General features: G+C 41.7%; 1 protein-coding gene across 1 annotated transcript in view; it reads right to left on the bottom strand.

Moving 5' to 3' along the window:
* Positions 1-5409: 5409 nt before the first annotated feature.
* Positions 5410-20126, bottom strand: part of SPTLC1 (serine palmitoyltransferase long chain base subunit 1) — a 116589-nt gene continuing 101872 nt past the window's right edge. Inside the window, exons 13-15 of the mRNA XM_077469804.1 lie at positions 9484-9601; positions 7769-7842; positions 5410-6182 (exon numbers count right to left, since the gene is read on the bottom strand). Of these exons, the coding sequence (XP_077325930.1) occupies positions 6089-6182; positions 7769-7842; positions 9484-9601 (286 nt within the window). The 3' untranslated portion in view covers positions 5410-6088. The remainder of the gene's footprint in view (positions 6183-7768; positions 7843-9483; positions 9602-20126) is intronic.

Genomic DNA, 20126 nt, shown 5'->3' with positions numbered 1-20126 from the left:
ATATTGGTCAAATTCATGAGTGCAAAATGAGAGACAGATTTTGATAAATTGGTTATTGTGACATTTATAAATAAAATAATAATAATAAAAAAAATAATAATAAAACCCAGGACCATACTTCACCGCCTACACATAAAAGTCCTATGAGCATTTCATTTCAAACCATCCACACAATCCTGCTGTGACTACTATTGGCTGCAGCAGGATGCCATAAACCAGGGGCTGTTTATATTCAAAATTATAAAGACCATAGACATGACATTCACCCTATGGGGCTAGTTGTTGGACTTGCTTGCCAACAGCTCACAAAAGGTATGTTAGAAGGCTGGCCGGAGGCTAGCCTGCATTTGTAGGAGGAGTCTGGGGGGTATAATTAATATATATACAGACGAGTGATCACTTGTCTGCTTGTTTTCTGGTTCCCACCCTCCCAGTTCCCCTTCACTTTCAACATTTTTCACATCTCACTCATTTCAGGTACATTTATTGAGGGTATGCCCTCTTTTAGGCGTACTGACCAGCTAGGCCAAGGCACACCTCAGGTCTTGGTAGTTAGGGTTATCGCATTTCCAAGCGAAGACCGACTATAAATGAACATTCTTATCAACACATGCAGATCGGAAGATTACTAGAAGATACTTAAAAACTACAGCAAAGTAGCTAAAAGTAAAGACAAAAAACTCATAATAGGTTTGTAACTGCTTTATTTTAACAAAGTTCTATCATATTTATAGCTAGTTTTTAGCAGCAACAAAAGGCACATGATTAAAAAAAAAAAAAAAAAAAATCAAACATATATACAGTACAAAACAAACTCAGTCATTTCAGAGAGCTTTTTTTGGTGGTTTGTGTTGGGATACCACAAATTGCAATTATTTGTGATCAGGTGCCAGTTTGATTATATTTAAAATCCTCTTCAGCCATTTAAAAAAAAAAAAAAAAAAACATTTTGGACATAGCAGAAAAGTGTAATACCTGTGTCAGATAGTTATTGCCTTCTCTATATTCATGTAGCAATATCCCTCAATTTCTGTCCCAGTGACACTCTTTGACAACATGTATCAGGATATAAGAGAAATCTATGCATTTCAATACAGACAACAATGAAAATTTGATTTGGTTTTATTGCAGTTTGTGTTTTTAAAGGGATAGTGGGTAGGGCAAAGAGAGGAAATCTCAAAAGACAGAGATATAGACTGCTATAAAAAATACAAACAAAAAAATAATAAAAAAAAAAAATCGATGTTGTAACCCTCCACATAATCCAATACTTAAAACAAAAAAAACAAAAAAAGTTTAGCTGGATTAGGACTTCATAAGTATAAGCTTTAGCTTTCGTTACCACATTTGGTTATAAACTAGGAACGTACATAATACATTTTTTTTTTTTTTTTTAAAGTCAATGTCTCCAAGAAAACACAGCACCCTTTCTTACTTTTACCATTAAAAGACCAGGGGAAAAAAAAAAAAAGTAAAAATGTGGTTTGATACAATATTTAAAAAAGTTTAGTGTAATGGAACAAATGATATTAAATCATGCTGTAACCAATGGCTTTTACACATTACAAGATTCTAATGATGGCCACAGTGAAGGACTATCTTAAAAAGCAAGTATCAAAGTGGCTCAGCACAGGGATCATTAATTACAAGATCCCCTTACAGTTTATTTAAAATCACTTTTGTGATTATGGAGGACTTCCATTAATATGAACTTTCAGAGCTAACAATAGTTTACATAGCAAAAAATATTTGCAACTTGTACACATTATAGTTCCAAAATCTCTGTGCGAATGAGGGTTTATAGACTGTCCTTCAGCAAAATGTCAAATTACAGAATACACATTTTTCACCTTAAATGTACATCTGGCATGACGTACTGGTTAAAACAATGTGCACTAAAGTAATAAGTAGGCAATATCGCTAAAAACACATACTATGTGTATGCTGCAGTCCGCACTTGGTACCCTCTGACTTGGCATTTTTGGTCCCATGACTCTGGCATAGTGATCCAACAGGCTCCAATATAACAGACCACATCCCAAAATCTTTAGTCTTCTAAATGTATTTATAGACGTCAAAGTCTTAATATATACTGCTATGAGCTATTTTTCTTTGAACAAATTACCCTCCTAGGTATAGCTTTAATGTTCCTTCCATCACGCATTTTCAGGTCTGGGCAATGACCATGAAAACTGTCAAAAAGTAACATAATTTAGGCTTTTTCCCATGATTTGTACAAATATGACAAAATAGCTTGGCTTGAAATTTTTCTCACAGGAATCAAACATCATAAAGCCCATCTTACATGTCAGTTACTAAAGTACTTCACTGTCATAATATACACAATCCCTAATTAAAGTTTTGCACTGGCTCACTCATAGCACTCTCTTCCCTGTGAACATTCTCTAAGAGCTACCCAACAAAGCAAACAACTTTTCCGTTAAAGGATAACTGTGCTTTTAACATACATTCGTGCTTTTATTACAGCCAGGGACATTTAACGATGTTGCAGATATAGCCTTATACCTTTAACGGTTCTTCCCATTTGTGACAGATCAATATTCGCCAGTTTAGGCCATTGTAAACATTGCTTTCTTACATATAGCTTGTCTATTTAACAGTACAGTGTAGATTACCAGATTCAGCGTTTTCAAAGCCAGAAGTCATACATTAGTTAATTTTTGTTTATAGGAGTATTTAGTATGTTTTTATGTAAAAACTAAAAGCAGGGGTGTTCAACGTGTGGCCCAAGGGCCGCATCTGGTCCAACACAAAATCGTAAACTTACCTAAAAATTTTGAAATTATTTAAAAAAATGCGTTTACACTTAGCGAACACATGCTGCCAAAGAAGAATTTGACAGTGTCTCTGTCTTTACTGAACTTTTATCTTCCCGAAGAAATATATCCCACCCTTTACAACCATGCCTCATTCAGGTCATCAGTTTTCGGCAGCATCCATATTTGTGAGCAGAGAGTGAAAGGTGTTTCGGGAGCCGCACATCAAGTCAAAGCCTGCTGTGCGATAGTGAATGACACTCAGCCTGGACCACCACCACTTCACACCCCCAAAGCGTTTCACTCCACCCACTGGAGCTTACTCACGTGGATGGATATTTGTGAGCAACTTATTTCAAGGATGCACACAAAAGGGAAATTTAGAACCAAAATATCTGATGAGCACCTTGACAATTCATTGAGAATTGCTACTACATACATTGAACCAGTTATTGATCAAATATTGCACCAATTTTATTTTGCCTTCTTTAACTTTTATAATAAAAAACAAAATTACAAAAAAAAGGTTACTCAGATAAGTACATTATCGAGATTGGTTGTCCTTAATTTGATCTGCCTTTTTCTGCTCATCAGCTATCCTTATTCTTAGCGTATTTTATGTGTTGCCCAAGACAATTCATCTTCTTCCAATGTGGCCCAATAAAGCCATAAGGTTGGACACCCCTGAACTAAAGGATCAAATTAGAGACTGCTAGAAGCTGACAGCCCTCACCTGAGTTTAAATAAACTAGGCCCACATCCTATATTTTTACAGATAGCCAATTGTGAAAAGCAGAATGGACAACCAGATGTATTCTTGATGACTTCTCTCTGTATATGTCATGGTCTGAAGCATGCTGAAGCTTTTGGAAACTGCAGACAGCTTGAATGTATACAAAACAGTGTTTACAATGGCCTGAGTCTGTGATGATGGTTATCAAATCACAGTTAAAAGAATATAGTGGTAAGAGATTCTACCTGTAAAGTACATTAGAATCCCTGGGTGTATTAAAAAGGCTAATCCTTTTAAAAACACGCTTCTGTACCTGAGGTTTACAAAAGTCCAGTGCTGCTCCTGTAAAGTTTTAGGTGTGTGGACGTAAGTCTATGTTTTGGTCAGATAGGCAAGTCCTATTACTGCTTAGAAACAGTTCAATTGGTACTGCCCAATGTCATGGAACTCCTCATTGTTGAGGAATGTTCCATTTCAATGCTGAAAGAAACAGGGACAAAGGGCTCTGCATCATAATACATTGCCATCTGTGGCTCAGCATTTAGTTTGGTTAAAGTGTATTTCCATGTTTGCAACCAAATTGGAATGGCACCTACTTTCTATCTGTTACATATTTTCATAGCATAACTTGTTTTATAAACATTTTACTTGCTCTTCTGAAACTCCAAAACTTAAGATTTCCTCTGCCATGCAGAGAAAGCATGGAAATTAACGTTAAATCTGTCTGTACTGGGTTAGCAGATCTAATGATCCTTTGTAAACTATATTTGGCCGTTGTCTGCCCTAAAAAAAAAAGTTAAAGCTCTAGAAGCCGGGCTTCTACATTTTACGTTAATGAGGGGAAAATCAGTGGGGTTGATTTACTAAAACTGGTATGTGCAAAATCTGGTGCAGCTCTGCATAGAAACCAATCAGCTTCCAGATTTTATTGTCAAAACTTAATTGAACAAACTGAAGTTAGAAGCCGATTGGCTACCATACACAGCTGCACCAGATTCCGTTTCACAAATAGATTATATAGGTTTTTCCAAAAAAATACAAAGAAATCATTAACTGAATTATGAACTGAAAGAGCCGCAACAGACTCTGTGGTCTTTAGTTTTTGAAAGTTTTTTCATTTCAAATTTCCCAGAATAGCTAGTTGCTTATAGTCTGCCTGGTGCCTGCTCCAAGCAAACACCTAGAAAGTTAAAAAATATTTTAAAGATGATACTTTTAAGTTTGGAAAGTGAATAGAAACACATAGCAAATGTATAGTTGGGTTTTCTGAAATTTAGCTGCAAAAGTGGAAATACGCTTACATTGTCCAGACAAAGGGTTTAACAAAAATCTGTGTAGTACAGACTGAAATCTTTTCCCAAAACATCAACTGAAATTAAAATAGGTACATAGATACCAGCAGAAAACCTTTGTGAAAATATTATTTGCGACATGTTTAAATCTGCTTTTCTATGTCTTCCCTATACGACTGACTGGGTCAGCAAACATTGAAGGTTCACACTTATTCCATTCAATAACTATAACTAGAATTATCTTACATGTTTCTGAATAGAATACACCTCTCTAATTGGTTTAATCAATACAACTCAGGTTCGTCAAAACACTGATTCTGATCACCTGCAGGAAAGGCCAAAATAACTCGGTGCTATAACCTCAGACTCTATACTATACTTAACGTTGCTGGAACTGTAAATTGTTCACTAAAAGTTTATGGCAGCGACATATTGTCAGTTTTCAAGCGTAATGAAATCACAGTGCTTTACACCAAAAAAAAAATAATAATAAATGGAGCTTACAGTAGCATTATAAAAAGTGATGATAGACTATGATGTAGGAAAATACATTAGTTTATAAAAGTTTGTAAATCCATATTTTTTATACACAAACAAAATTAACGACTTAAATTATTCTTGGTTTTAATTGGAAGCAGTGAATGAATACACCCCGAAATCAGTGCATTACGTATATCCAAATGGGTATATATCTGTATATTAATATACAGCTGAAATATTTACATTCCCACTGACTGCTGACACATACAGTTTGCATTTTGTAATAATAAAAGAGACATTAAAATTTCCAAAGTGATGCTATCGTGCACTTGCAGATATACAATAGGGAATAAGTCACCTTTTATTTCTGTAAACAGTTATTAAAAAAGTAGAAAAATCACAGCGTAACAGCAGTAAAAAAGGCACACAACATCATAAGTGCATGTACCATGATTTGGTTTTCTGCTATATTTGTTCGGCAGTTTTCCTGCCCATTCGTCCCCTTAGTCCCGGAATGTACGCTGCTTTAACATTTCATCATTAGATATGCAAGCACTTCGGTCTGTATTCCTTATACCCGAGATATGCAATCAGCGGACCTCCAGCTGTTGCAAAACTACAAGTACCATCATGCCTCTCTGTGTCATACTTGCGGCTGTCAGAATCTTGCTATGCCTCATGGGACTTGTAGTTCTGCAACAGCTGGAGGTCCGCTAATTGCATATCTCAGCCTTATACCGTTGAAGAGATTACCATCATCAGGTCAAGATTAAATTACAAGAGATGCATTGTCCCCAAAAAAATATTTAATGTAGTATTAAAGATGTAGCTTGCTTGACCACAGAGGCAGCTGTATTCAGTTCTTCATCTGTTTGTTCTACAGTGACTATCACTCTTATGCTGCAAAACACACAAGAGAAACTTTTAAGACCATATAAAATAGATGTTTAAATATGCGATGTGCACAGACTACAGTAGTTTACCTGTCCAGAAGATTTTATAGTTTCAAGTTTATGATGAGACAACTCTGGAGCTAATCAATACTAAACAAATACTGAAGTGTCAATGATGTAATGAACCCTGGTGTTTAACATCCAGACTACCACTTTAGACATTAAAAACATTTTCTTCACAAGCATTTAACCACCCGCGGACAACCTGCCCAGAATGTATTGTAGATGGGCAGTTCGTACAGGCAAATGGTTTCCAGGTAAGGGCGTGCGCATTTGTGCCCCCTCCCAACACCTGCTGCGATTATACGCTGTGGGAGTTTGTCAGCTGGTCCCTTCCAATGATTCATGGCCGGAACCTACTGATTAGCTGTGTCCAATCGCTGCCCAGAGCCCTGTGTTGATAATCAACACAGGGCTTTGTACAGAGGGAACAGGCTCTCGGTTTCTTAGAAGAAACAAAGATTTTAGTAAAAAGCAGCACACATTACACAAATTAACACTTAGTAGGCACACATTTAACCCCTTGATTACCCAAGATGTTAACTCCTTCCCAGCCAGTGTCATTAGTATATTGACAATGTATAGTATTAGCACTGATCATTGTATTAGTGTCACTGGTGATGTCAGTGGCAGTTAGTCAGTTCCCACACAGTGTCAGATTGCCCGTCGCACAGTATCATAGTATTAGCATCACAGTCCCACTATAAGTTGCTGGCCACCACCATTAGTAGTATAGTGTGTGCTACTTTTACTCTTTTGCTTTTACTGATGAATTTTATTCCCCTCATCCCTTCTTTTGCAGGGACACAAAATCCATCCCTTCCAGCTTGTCAAAACGGAGACCTGCCTTGGTCATATAGACAGATCTCCATTCTGTTTCTCTGCCTGACGATCGGCGCATGCCCCCCCCAGGTGGAAATCCAGAATTATGTATGTGTAATATTATATATATAAATTTTGGGACCATTGTCATTTATACAGCAATCAGTGCTATACAAATGCACTGTTTCCTGTGTAAAATGACACTGGCAGTGAAGGGGTTTGTTTGGGGAGTGTTTCTAACTGTGTGGGGCGTGGCTATGTGTGACACGTCACTGATCTCTGCTCCCAATCACAGGGAGCAGAGATCAGTGACACTGTGACTAGGCATTACTTCCTTACCGTGAGGCAATCGTGGGTATCCCTGCAGCGATAGACTCCATGGGACCCAAGAGCCGACTCACAGAGGTCCCAGCCGACACGCACGCGATGCCATGGCGGCAAATTTAAAGAGACATACAGGTATGCCCATTTGCCCAGCCATGCCTTTCTGCCGACGTACATCGGCGTGCGCCGGCCGGGAACCGGCTAATCAAAACTAGGGAGGAAATGTACTGAAAAAGCCTTTCAACTGCCATTATTCCCAGAGGTAGGAACGGTTTGGTAGCATCAATGTGAACCAGGGATTGATCTTGAATGTTTGTTTTTAGCATTATCGTAAAGTAGTAACAATCCTTACTGAAAATATAAACGACTACAAGTACAAATACAAACCTTGGTGGTGGAAGATATTTTTCTTCTTTTTCCAAATAACGAGCTTGGGTTAAGGCAATTTTTCTATTCATGCACTGCAAAACAAATTAACTATGATTAAGGTATTCTAAAAGATATTACATAGCAAATAGGGCAATGCATCATATAAGCATACTATCCCTCCACTTGTGCTGCTCTCTTTCCATGCTAATTGTTTGTTTATTGAGTGACCTTGGGATAGATATTGATGTCTATGAACACCCTAAAACTGTAAGCTCTAACAAGCAGGGCCCTCTGGCAGGTGCTGCTGTCAGAATACAATGTCATTGGGGGAAGTGATGGAGGATTCCTCCACCTACCTTGTTTGTGGAAAACCTAACAGTGTATGGCCAGCTTAAGCAAGCACAGACATCTTAGAAAGAGAAAAAAAAATAAAAAAATTCCACAAGGAAATCATTCAAATCTGTTCTCTTATAATGATGAATACTGCCTTTCGTTATTGTAAACTGAAGGTGCTATAGATAATTTCTTTGTTATATTATATAACCTGTGGAACTACTCAAACTTGTGATTTTTTTTTCTCTTTTTTTTGTTTTGAAGTTAGTAAAAAAATTCATTTTGAGGAAGCACCGATAAAACGTTAAAAAAAAAAAAAAAATAGAAGAATTTGAGCTCTCCTCCTAGCTGTTACCCTTTGCCTTACCTAGAGGGACAACTCCCTGTCCGGCTCTCTTTTGCTGGTTGTCCAAATGCTTGAAGGGTATTACAGGAATTTGCTGCTGAATATTAGGAGTCTGATATGCATTGATTCTTTACAGCATATTGTGGAGTTATGTAATTAAAAAGTCCCAGCAGGCCATTCAAAATGTATTAAGCTTCAATACTGCTCAAGAATTATGGCTGTACTTATATAAACAAAGTCTAATTCCTGAGTGAGAGCAAAATGATCTTCATTGATAATAATTTAGCCTCTATTCTCTGCCCAGAGCATGCTGGGACTTATTTTACAACTTTGAGACCTCCATCAATTATGAAATATTTTGAAGTAGCTGAAATCCATACTGTATTTTAACAAACCTCATTGGATTTGTCATATAATGTATGCAATTGCCCTGGAAATCGGAATCAGACAATAGTAGCCTTTATCTATCTGGTTGACAATACACTCCATCTAACCTAACCTCCAAAAACCGAACTCCATAATCTACAACCTTCAAGGAAGGGGGACTCGTTTTAGGAAAAAGCATCTCATTCTAAGATCTTGGGTATCATGGGATACGCTGCATACTTTATGGACTTGACATACACGAGAGAGACTAAGACTTTGAGGTTGCAGACTGGTTCTCTTTTGGGAAGTTAATGACAACACTAAACTCACTTTCACATTAACCTCATTATACCCAGTTTCAATAAAACAAGGCTGCGGGTGTGTACTGATCCTTACTCCTAGCTGAAGTCAACAATGATTTAGCCAAGCCATTTATTAAAGAAAACCACAGTATGACACAGAAACTACAGCCTATGTCACGGGAGAGGGATCACATTTCATCATCCTATGGGGCAAGGGTATTTCTGTGTAAAATCACAACACTAGTCTCAAAGGATATGGTTGAAAGGGTCAAGGAAAAAAAAGTCAGCTGGATCTGGCAATGATTAGTGTCAGTTATTATAATACTTTGTACATATGTGGGATTTTACAATCAGAGTATAAAGCAATGGTCATTTACAGCACTTACATGATCTACAATATCTTGTAGCAGTTTCACATCTTTTTCCCGGCATCCGGTGCTGTTCTCTAACTGCAGATGAAATGCAGGGGAGAAGCTCTCCCCCACAACTTTCAAACCCTGAATACTGAATAAAAAAAAAATATAAAAAGTTAGAGGATTATTTACAGAAAAACCCAGTTTACTGAAAGATAAAAAGGAAAAGGTGTCTTCTAGATGTATTGCAAAGCTTATCACTGGACCAGTTTTCATGAACCGGCAAGACATTTTTTTTCTAAGAGAGCCTTCTAGTGTTAAGCCCCTACAGTGAGGGGAAAAAAGTATTTGCTCCCCTGCTGATTTTGCACGTTTGACCACTGACAAAGAAATGATCAGTCTATTATTTTAATGGTAGGTTTTAACAGTGGGAGACAGAACAACAAAAAAAATATCCAGAAAAACGCATTTCAAAAAAAGTTATAAAATTCATTTGCATTTTAACCACCTCAATACAGGGCACTTACACCCCATTCCTGCCCAGGCCATTTTTCAGCTTTTAGCACTGTCACACTTTGATTGACAAATGCGCGGTCATGCTACACTCCAACCATGTGATATTGTTATCATTTTCTTCACACAAATATAGCTTTCTTTTGGTGGTATTTCATCACTCCTTTTTAGGAACAAATAAAGACCAAAAATTTTGAAGAAAAAAAAAAAAAAAAGTTTCCCAGTTTCTTTTAGTACATTTTTTAAATAAGTAATTTTCTCCTTCACTGATGGGCGCTGATGAGGCAGAACTGATGGGCACCGATTAGGTGGCACTGATGAGGAGATATGCTGCACTTATAGGGGACACTGATGGGCACAGATAGGTGGCACTGACTGGCATCACCAATGGGCACAGATTGCTGGCACTGATGATCAGTGCCCCGATTACATACCTAGCTGTCCCCTGTGAGGAGATGCCACTGATCGGCGATTACCAGCATCTCCGTGTTTACATGTGACCGGCTGTGATTGGACACAGCCCATCACATGGTTAAAGAGCCACGGCTCTTTACACAGATTGGGGTTGCACCATGTCCTAGCAACACGGAGCAGCCGCGATTGCTGCAAGAGTGCAGTCGTTCTGGAAGGCCGTCATATGACGTCCACCCAGAACGTGAGCCTAGCCGTCATTTGACGGTGGGCGGGCGGGCAAGTGGTTAATATAAGTATTTCATCCCTTATCAGCAAGATTTCTGCCAAGTGCCTTCTATACAGGTAACAAGCGGAACTTAGGAGCACTCTCCTAAAGGGAATGCTCCTAATATCAGCTTGTTGCCTGTATAAAAAGACAAGTTCAGGCCTACTTAAGTAAGCTAATAGTTGCCCAGCCTTAATACCATGCTCAAAGGACTTTTGGGTAGCATGGAGCATGCGTTTTTGGGTAAGGTCCAACAAACGGAGCTCGTATTCTGAGCCACTGCACCCACAAATCTTGTGCATCAGAGTCAGGATTGGTGGCGTAGGCAGAATTTTTATGCAGCACACCAGTAATGGACATAAAATTACCCCTCAGTGTAGTTTTAAAGGCCTCCCATTCTGTTAGTGGGTCTACTTTGCCCACGTTTACGTTCCAATAATCCATACCCTTTGTGTATTCACCCTGTACCACCTAATCCTCCAGCCAGTATGAATTCAGGCACCGGATAATAGGGCCGATGCCTGGAAGGAGGAGGATATCCACAGAGAGTGGGGTGTGGTCCGATATACCCCTAAGTATGATACAGCAGAGACAATGGGGAGAGTGTCCCTAGTTGTAAACGCCAGGTGTATGCGAGACATGGTGTGGAAGGAATAGGAGTGACATGAGTATTGGCAGACATCCCGATGTTTCCAGCGCCATACCTCAGTGAGGCCATAAATCATGTAACCAGTCAGTAAAGGAAGTGAATGATCCACCATCACCCCCCCAAGTGGTCCACAGCTGGGTCCAATATAGCATTAAAATCACCCATATAAATCAAAGGTCCCAGGGGCCTGGATAGAGGCATAAGTGACAATTTGGATAGCACATCTATAGAGAATGGTGGAGGGATATAAATATTCACCAAAGTGAGTGTCACAGAGGCAATTTGTAATGTAAGTATAATAAATCTCCCATTGTCAGTTTAAATTTCTGCAGAGATGGATTTGGCCAGTAAGATAGGGACCCCTCTGGAATAAGTCATATGGGTAGTGTGGCAAGATTGGGCCAGCCATGGGCGCTTGAGGGCCCCCACCTTAATACCAACAAGATGTATTTCCTGAAGGCATATTATGTGAGGGCAATATTTTTTCAAAACAGAGAAGACCAGGGACAGCTTTTGGGGTGAATTCAAACCTTTAGTGTTCCATGAGACTATCTTTAATGGCCTCGCCATATCAAGGTAGATGGGGGATAATTATCACAACAAGGATATAGACATACATATAAACATGTTCAGGTCGTGCCACCCATAACATACTATTTTATGCTCATATAAGCGATCATAGGAATGTCCAGAGCTTGATCAAAATGAACAGAAAAAAAAAAAACACAGGAAAACCAAAGTACAAAAACCCAGCCAGAGGCGCCATTTTGTCGCCGGAATCAAGCCAGTTGCTCTGCGACGGGCGGCCTGTATTTAGCCATGGCAGCCAGCCTGGTAGGTACCCACAGCCGTGGGGAAAGACATTGTTTTGTATATGAGGAGATAGAACTCAGGATGAAGGCAGGATGTCAGTTTAGAGCCAGAGCAGTGTTACTGTGCACCCGCTTGCCCTGCCATCAAGCGACGTCCCCCAGCCTCGAAACCTTAATGACTTGGAGAGGATCTGTAAAGAGGAGTGGGACAAAATCCCTCCTGAGATGCGTGCAAACCTCATTGCCAACTACAAGAAACATCTGACCTCTGCAATTGCCAACAAGGGTTTTGCCCCCAAGTACTAAGTCATATTTTGCTAAATACTTAATTCACTCATTAAAATGCAAATCAGTTTCTAACTTTTTTGAAAATGTGCTTTTCTGGATTTTTCTGTTTTTCTGTCTCAGTGTTAAAATAAATTTGCCATTAAAATTCTAGACTGACCATTTCTTTGTCAGTTGACAAACGTACAAAATCAGCAGGGGATCAAAATACTTTAAAATTATTTCAACATAGAGGACGGGCTAACACTGCTGAACTCCCCTGTCATCGGCGGCTGTCAGGGTCGGTGCAAGAATGTTTGTACAGGTGAAGGTGCATATAAACCCCAATACAGACCTGACACTTTTTTTTTTTTTTTTTAAAGTGTGCAAAAAATGCAAAAACGGCTCTGGCAGCAAAAAGGTAAACAATAAGGAGGGGACGAGTAGCTTCAAGGGAAAAAGCATTGCTGTTTCTAGGCAGGAGGAGAGGGGTGGGGAGGAGATCAGGTCCTGACACCCAGACTACAGAAATGACAGGGGGAGAGGAGGAGAAGCTGAGGAGAGCTGGATGACAGAAGCACGTATTCTGACCATGCTATTCTGGATCAGCAGCCATGATAGAAGTGGTCAGTTTAAACAAGGGAACACAAGAACAGGCAGGATCAGGCAGGTATTGTGCAACATAGAAAGGGACAATTGACATGGCAAAGGCACTGTGCTATGCCTCGTGCCATATCATTGGGTTACAGCCACTTTAATTTAAATATATTATATTTATATCACATGATTCTGCACTTTATTATTCAGAGTAAAAGCTGATCTGTGGGTGCCCACCGGCATGCGCTGTTCATCGGTAAAATACAAAGACCGGAGATCTGCCTGATTGGGGGGGGGGGGGGGGGGGGGAGTTTTTGCGTTCCTGCAATGCAGTGAATAAAATCCATCTCTTGCCTTAGTAAAAGCACCTAACACAGTACACAAAAACACTGGCTAAGCACACAATTAAGCCTGTGATCGGACTAGATGTTTAACCCCAACCCAGTGTCAGTAGTGTGTGTATATATATATATATATATATATATATATATATACACACACACACATATACACATACACATACACACACACACACACATACACATACATACATACACATCAGAATGAAAAATAATTCTGGCTTTGTTTCAATATATTGGAATCTGCTCATCCATTTCAAATGCCTCCATTTAATACCCAGTTACATTGAGTACAGTCAGTCAGTCCTCAACATACGAACCTTCGAGTTGCGAACATGTGTTTGCACATGAGAAAAGAAAAGGAATTTTAGGACTTTAAATGAGGCAGGAACCAAAATGGGCGACTGCCTCCATCCCTATCATTGATTAAAATGAACCAATATTTTTAGTTTTTAGATATTTTCCATGGTTTATGCTTCTGATGATTGGCTATAAGGCCGCGAAACACGTCAAGCCTTACACTTTACTACCATGGACTAATTTACATTCTCTCCGGTTTTATAATAAATATATATACGGTATATATATATATATATATATATTTATTTTCTCCCCTCTTCTCTTATTTTTTTGATATTTAGTATTGTTTTTAACTTGCTTATGTTTATAATAGGTATCCATTGTCTGTTCTACAACTGTCTCAATGATTACTACTATTATTTAACTTATGTTCTAAATTATCAAATGCTTTTGGAGGTTGTATACCCATTAAGTTGTATGTTAGATTATACAATATGAATAAACAGTATTTCCCAGTCACTTTACTTCCTTTTGTGCTGCTGTGTGCTTCATACAAAAGCATATACATATTTACTCTCAATTTTAATGTGTTTGCACAGTTTTTTTTTTCCATTTAACCAAGTGGGCTTAACGAAAAAAATTGACAGATCGCCGTACCAACACAACCAATGTTGGTGTAGCGATCTCCCCACCTGTGATATTGTGTTCTGACAGGGGACTCCCCCCGCCAGAACAAACTGATCACCACTTGTAGCCTTTGTCTGCAAGCACTGATCTTTGTTGGACTTACGAACGAGCCCCTGGAACAGAACTCGTTCATAAGTAGAGGACTTACTGTAGTCAACTCATGGAAATGTTAAGTTCAAACCAGGTAATCTTTACTGATTTAGTTTGTAGTTCAAACTCTGATTACTTTCTGAATTTTGTTATGCATGTTTCAAGCGGTTAACATAAAAAAAAATAAAAAAAATAACTTAGAGCTCCTGTACTCCCTGGATTGTCCAAGATTACAATGATTACAGAATCCTGCACAAGGTCAGAGGAATGTGATAATGACTGAACAGTGACCTCACCAGCAGCCTAAAAGTAGAGGATAATGCTTCTGGACCATTATTGCTGTAAGTAGTCTGAAGTTTCCCACTACCTCCAGGCGATCCCCAGTCATTAATGAAGCTCAAAATTAGACACCTAGGAGAGGATTGCTGAAGGTTTTTGGTGGGTCAAATGGGATTGGAGGCATCTGCCACATTTTTTGTGAAGACTGCAGTTGCCTAAGGCTTTGAGCCAAAACAATCTCAATGAGAGAAGACCACCACTTACACAGATGAACTTGCTTTTAGTTCAAAAGGATATGTGACAATCTGTTGTCTGCGATCTAAGACCCTGTTGTTGTTAATTAAGAATAACAGAAGGTGTAAAGAAAAAAAAAAAAAATGAAAAGAAAAATATCTTAACCACTTCAGCTCCGGAAGGTTTACCTCCCTAATGACAAGAGCACTTTTTACAATATGGCACTGCGCTGCTTTAACTGGTAATTGCGCAGTCATGCAATGCTGTACCCAAAATGAAATTTGCATCCTTTTTTTTCCCCCCACAAATAGAGCTTTCCTTTGGCGGTATTTGATCACCTCTGGGATTTTTATTTTTTGCAATATAAAATGAAAAAAACACGATTTTCTACTTTTTGTTATTAAAAAAAAAATCCAATAAACTCAATTTTAGTCATACATTTAGGCCAAAATGTATTCAGACACACATCTTGGGTAAAAAAAAAAAAAAAATTCAATAAGCGTACATTTTCTGGAATTTACACAGCTTTTAGTTGATGGCCGCCTATGTCATTTCTGGAGGTGCTGAAATGTCAGGGCAGTACAAACACCCCTCCCCCAAATGACCCCATTTTGGAAAGCAGACACTCCAAGGAAATTTCTGAGAGGCATGTTGAGCCCATTGAATATTATATTATATATATATATATATATATATATTTAAATCACAAGTGAAAAAAAAAATAGGATTTTTGTACTCACCGTAAAATCCTTTTCTCTGTAATTCACCAACCGACACAGCGCCTCTCTGTAACTAAATGGGTTGTATAGCCTGCCATTAGGAGAAACTAGGCAAAATTGTTACACAATACACAGAACTTTAATCCTGCCCCAGGGAAGCGGACCCGTGCTATCAACCCTCCTCCTGCTGCTAGCAGCTTCAGTACATCAACAAGCAGTATAACGTAGAAAAAAGGAGGGGTGGGTGCTGTGTCGGTCAGGGAATTACAGAGAAAAGGATTTTACGGCGAGTACAAAAATCCTATTTTCTCTTATATTCATCGACCGACACAGCTCCTCTCTGTAACTAAATGGGACGTCCCCAAGCAGTGCCAAACGAGGGGTGGGAAAAAAAACAGCATTAAAACTTCATCCACCATGGCAAGTGGGAACTAAACCCACAAAATAAGAAAACCAAAAAAAAAAAAAAAAAAAAACAGCAGTGTGTGGAAAAACACCACTACATAACTGGTACCCTCAACAGGAGTGATCCCCAAGACCGCAACATTGCAGAAGTAATACAACAGTGCATTAACCAAAACAGTACTGTGTTTTTATCTAAAAACCAGGAAAAAATTAAATTGCAACCACATGCCCGCCTGCAAGACTTTGTGGCCAAAACAGGCATCAGCCGATGCACTGACATCTATCTTGTAGAACTTGGTAAACGTATGGACAGACGACCAGGTCGCCGCCTTACACCCCTGAGCGTCAGACGCTTGGTGTCGGAAGGCTTGCTCTCAGAGTGGGCCGTGACTGGAAAGGGAGGCACCTGCCCCTTCAAGGCGTAGGCTTGGACTACAATCTGTCTGATCCACCTGGAAATGGTGGCCGACGAGACCGCCATGCCCTTCTTAGGACCAGCCACTGAAACAGTGAGTCTGACTTCCAAAAGGAAGCTGTGGCAGACAAGTACACCTTCAGAACCTTAACCACATCCAGAGCGTGAAGGGCCACATCCTTGGGGTGCTTCAGCTTAGGACACAATGCTGGCAATACAATGTCCTCATTGATATGAAAGGCCGAGAACACCTTAGGTAGAAAGGATGGTTGCGGACGCAACACCACCTTATCCCTGTGGTTGACCAAATAAGGCGACTTGCAGGACAAGGCCACCAGTTCCGAAACCCTCCTGGCCGATGTGATGGCCACCAGAAAGACCACCTTCTGTGAAAGGGTCAGCAGAGGAATCTCCCTGATATTCTCAAAACGGCGGCTTCTGAAGCGCCGACAACACCAGGTTCAAATCCAATGGAGGTAACGGAGGACGCACCGGAGAGACTACATGTCGCACCCCCTGCACAAAGGTACTCACTAATGAGTGAGATGCCAGGGGTCTTTGAAAAGAGAAAAAAAAAAAAGACAGCCATAGCTGAAATCTGCCCCTTGATGGTGCTCAATGCCACCCTCTGCTCTACACCTTGCTGAAGAAACAGCTGGATCCTGGATATAGAGAAGGAGCGCGGATGCCACCCTTTCCCCTCACACATGGAGATGTAGGCCTTCCAAGTATGATGGTATATCTTCCTGGAAGAAGATTTCTGCGCCCTCAGCATAGTTGGAATCACTGAGTCCGACAGACCCCTGTTCCTCACATTTGGTTTGCCCCATTTCAGGCACAGCCGCCTGAATATCTCCAGATGCAACACCCATTCTCCTGGATCCAGCATCTGGCGACTCAGATAGTCCGCCTGCCAATTTTCCACCCCTGGGATGTAAATGGCCGACAGGGCCGGAACGTGTCGCTCTGCCCACCGAAGTATGTGAGCGACCTCCCGAGAAGCAGCTGAGCTTCTTGTTCCCCCTTGCCGATTTATATACTCCACAACCGTGGCGTTGTCTGACTGTATCCTGGTCGGACGCCCTCGAAGACACGTCGACCATGTGTGGAGGCACAGCCTGATGGCTCTCAATTCGAGCAAATTGATCGGCAACCTGGATTCCTCCGTCAACCAGAGGCCCTGTGCCGACTGAATCCCCATCACTCCATTCCAGCCGGACAGACTGGTGTCTGTGGTGACCACCGTCCACTTCAGAGGAAGTGACGATTTTTCGGCCTGAATCACCAGGGACCTCAACCACCAGATCAGGGAGTCCCTAACTGGCTGGCTCACCTGGATCTGCCGATCCAGGGACAACGGAGATTTGTCCCATTTTGTCAAGATCTCCTTTTGCAGGACTCTGGTGTGGAACTGGGAGGCTATCATGAGCCCCAGGACAACAGTAGTTTGACCGCAGATCTGAGAGTCAGCAATTTGTCTGAGGGGAGAAACACCCTTGCTTCCCTGGAGTCCAATAGTAACCCCAGGTACTCCAGACGCTTAGTCGGTACCACCACCGACTTCTTTAGGTTCAACAGCCACCCAACCACTTGCAGGGTCTGCAAGGTGATCGCCACATCCTCCTCCAATTCTGGAGGTGGAAGAAGTTCTCAGGAGGAGATCGTCTAGATAACCCACGTTGTCTCAACAACGCCAATACTGGAGCCAGTAGTTTGGTAAAGACTCGGGGGACTGATGCCAGGCCAAAGGGAGGAGCCACACACTGGTAATGGGCTTCGCCGACTGCCAAACGCAGAAAATTTTGATGCCGAAGGCATATGGGTATGTGCAAGTAGGCATCCTGAATGTCCAAGGACGCCAGGAAGTCCCCTTGATGGAGTGCAGCGACTACTGAGTGAACTGATTCCATTCTGAACCTCTGCACTTTTACAAAGTGATTGAGGGCATTCAAGTCCAAGATTGGACGTACCCCTTCCTTCTTGGGAACCACAAACAGATTGGAGTAGAACCCCAGGAGGCGTTCCGATTCTGGAACTGGTAAATCACCCCCTGATTCAGCAAGTCCCTCACCGCCCCTAACAGGGCCTCCCCGGCAAACCGGGGACACGGGTATGCTGGAGGGGAAGAATCTGTTTGGCGTCCAAGAGAGAAACTATCTTGTAGCCGGTGGAAATCAGCTTGCAGACCCATTGGTCGGATAACCGGGAGGTCCAAAGGGCTGCAAACTCCCAAAGGCGACCCCCCCACCCGAGATGTGGGTGGGGGCAAACCTTCATGCGGTAGCACCTTTGTTCGCAGGCTTGTTAGGCTTCCGGTTCCAGGGATGCTTCTGACTGTCCGTTGGCGTCCTGTCGGGCTGGGGTCGTTTTGCCGAAGCACCGGGCGAACGAAAAAGCCGCTTGTGAGCGGAAAAGGAGGGCCCTTGCCTGCGGCGTGGCTCCTTAGCTTTCCTGGCCTGTGGGAGAAGTGTACTCCTAACACCCATGTCATTTTTAATAATGTCATCCAACGAGGCTCCAAAGAGCCAGTCGCCAAGGAAGGGAAGATCCGTCAGGGCTTTCTGAGATGCCTGGTCAGTGGACCAGCATTTCAGCCAAATAAGGCGCCTCAGCACCATGGCTAACACTGAGGCCCTGGATAACAGAAGGAGAGTATCCAGGGCCGCGTCACAAACGTACTTAAGGCCATGTACTAGTTGGTCTGCTAACTCCACGCAGTCAGGGGAGGCGTTCTGCTCTCCCAATCCGCGGTGCAAAAGTTTCGTCCACTCAGTCAGTGTCTGCGACACCAGTGCGGATGCCAGTACAGGTCGCACGGCTGACCCCACAACCATAAACAAGGAACGAGACACTGCTTCGGCCTTCCTGTCCGTGGGATCCTTGAATGCAGGAGTCCCCTCAACCAGGATCGTGGTTACTTTATTTAACCTGGATACTGGGGGGTCCACGACTGGAGGAGCCGACCACTTTTTGAAAAGGCTTTCCTCAAAGGGGTAGCGCACCGCCAAGTTTTTGGGGACCGAAAAGGTCCGTTGCAGGCGACCCCATTCCCTGTAGATGAATTTGTCAAAATAAGTCAAATACGGGAAAACCTTAGGTGAACGTGCTGGCTTGTGGGACCCAAAGGGGACTGGCACATCAGCAGAGGAATCCGCTGGCTCCTGAATCTTCAGGGTATCACGCACAGCTGTGATAAGTGCTCCAACAAGCGCCTTGTCGCGCCCGGACCCGGACGGGGAATCATCCTCACTGTCTGAACGGAGGGGGGGGGGCAGGGGGCTCTTACGTGCACCTTTCCTGCCATGTGCCGCCTCTATCTTAGCAACATAGGAGTCCAGGAACGCCGTCAGGGTGTCCATGCGCACTGCACTAACCGCAGGTGACCCGGTTGCTATAGCCTGGATTTCGGGGGAACATACACCAGTTTCTGAAGCCATGCTGACCATATCCTGTCTGCCACCTGCAAGGGGACTTAGGACAGTGAAGGTCCCACCCTCCTGCTGCTGCCGTGTGGGGGGGAGGGGGGGGGTGCTTAGCGCTAGACTCACCACCCTGGGGTGTTCTGCGAATGCCAACTACAGTGCCTGTAGTCCCTAGGAGGTTCCCAGATGCAGAGAGGAGAAAAAAACTGTCAGCAGCAGCAGCTCTAACAGCGGTGCAACGGTCTGCAGAAC

Source organism: Lithobates pipiens, unplaced genomic scaffold (assembly GCF_037356315.1).
Source record: "Lithobates pipiens isolate NorthernLeopardFrog02 unplaced genomic scaffold, aLitPip1_a1.2 Scaffold_11, whole genome shotgun sequence".
Classification (NCBI taxonomy): Eukaryota; Metazoa; Chordata; class Amphibia; order Anura; family Ranidae; genus Lithobates; species Lithobates pipiens.
This window is presented reverse-complemented; position numbering and strand designations above follow the sequence as displayed.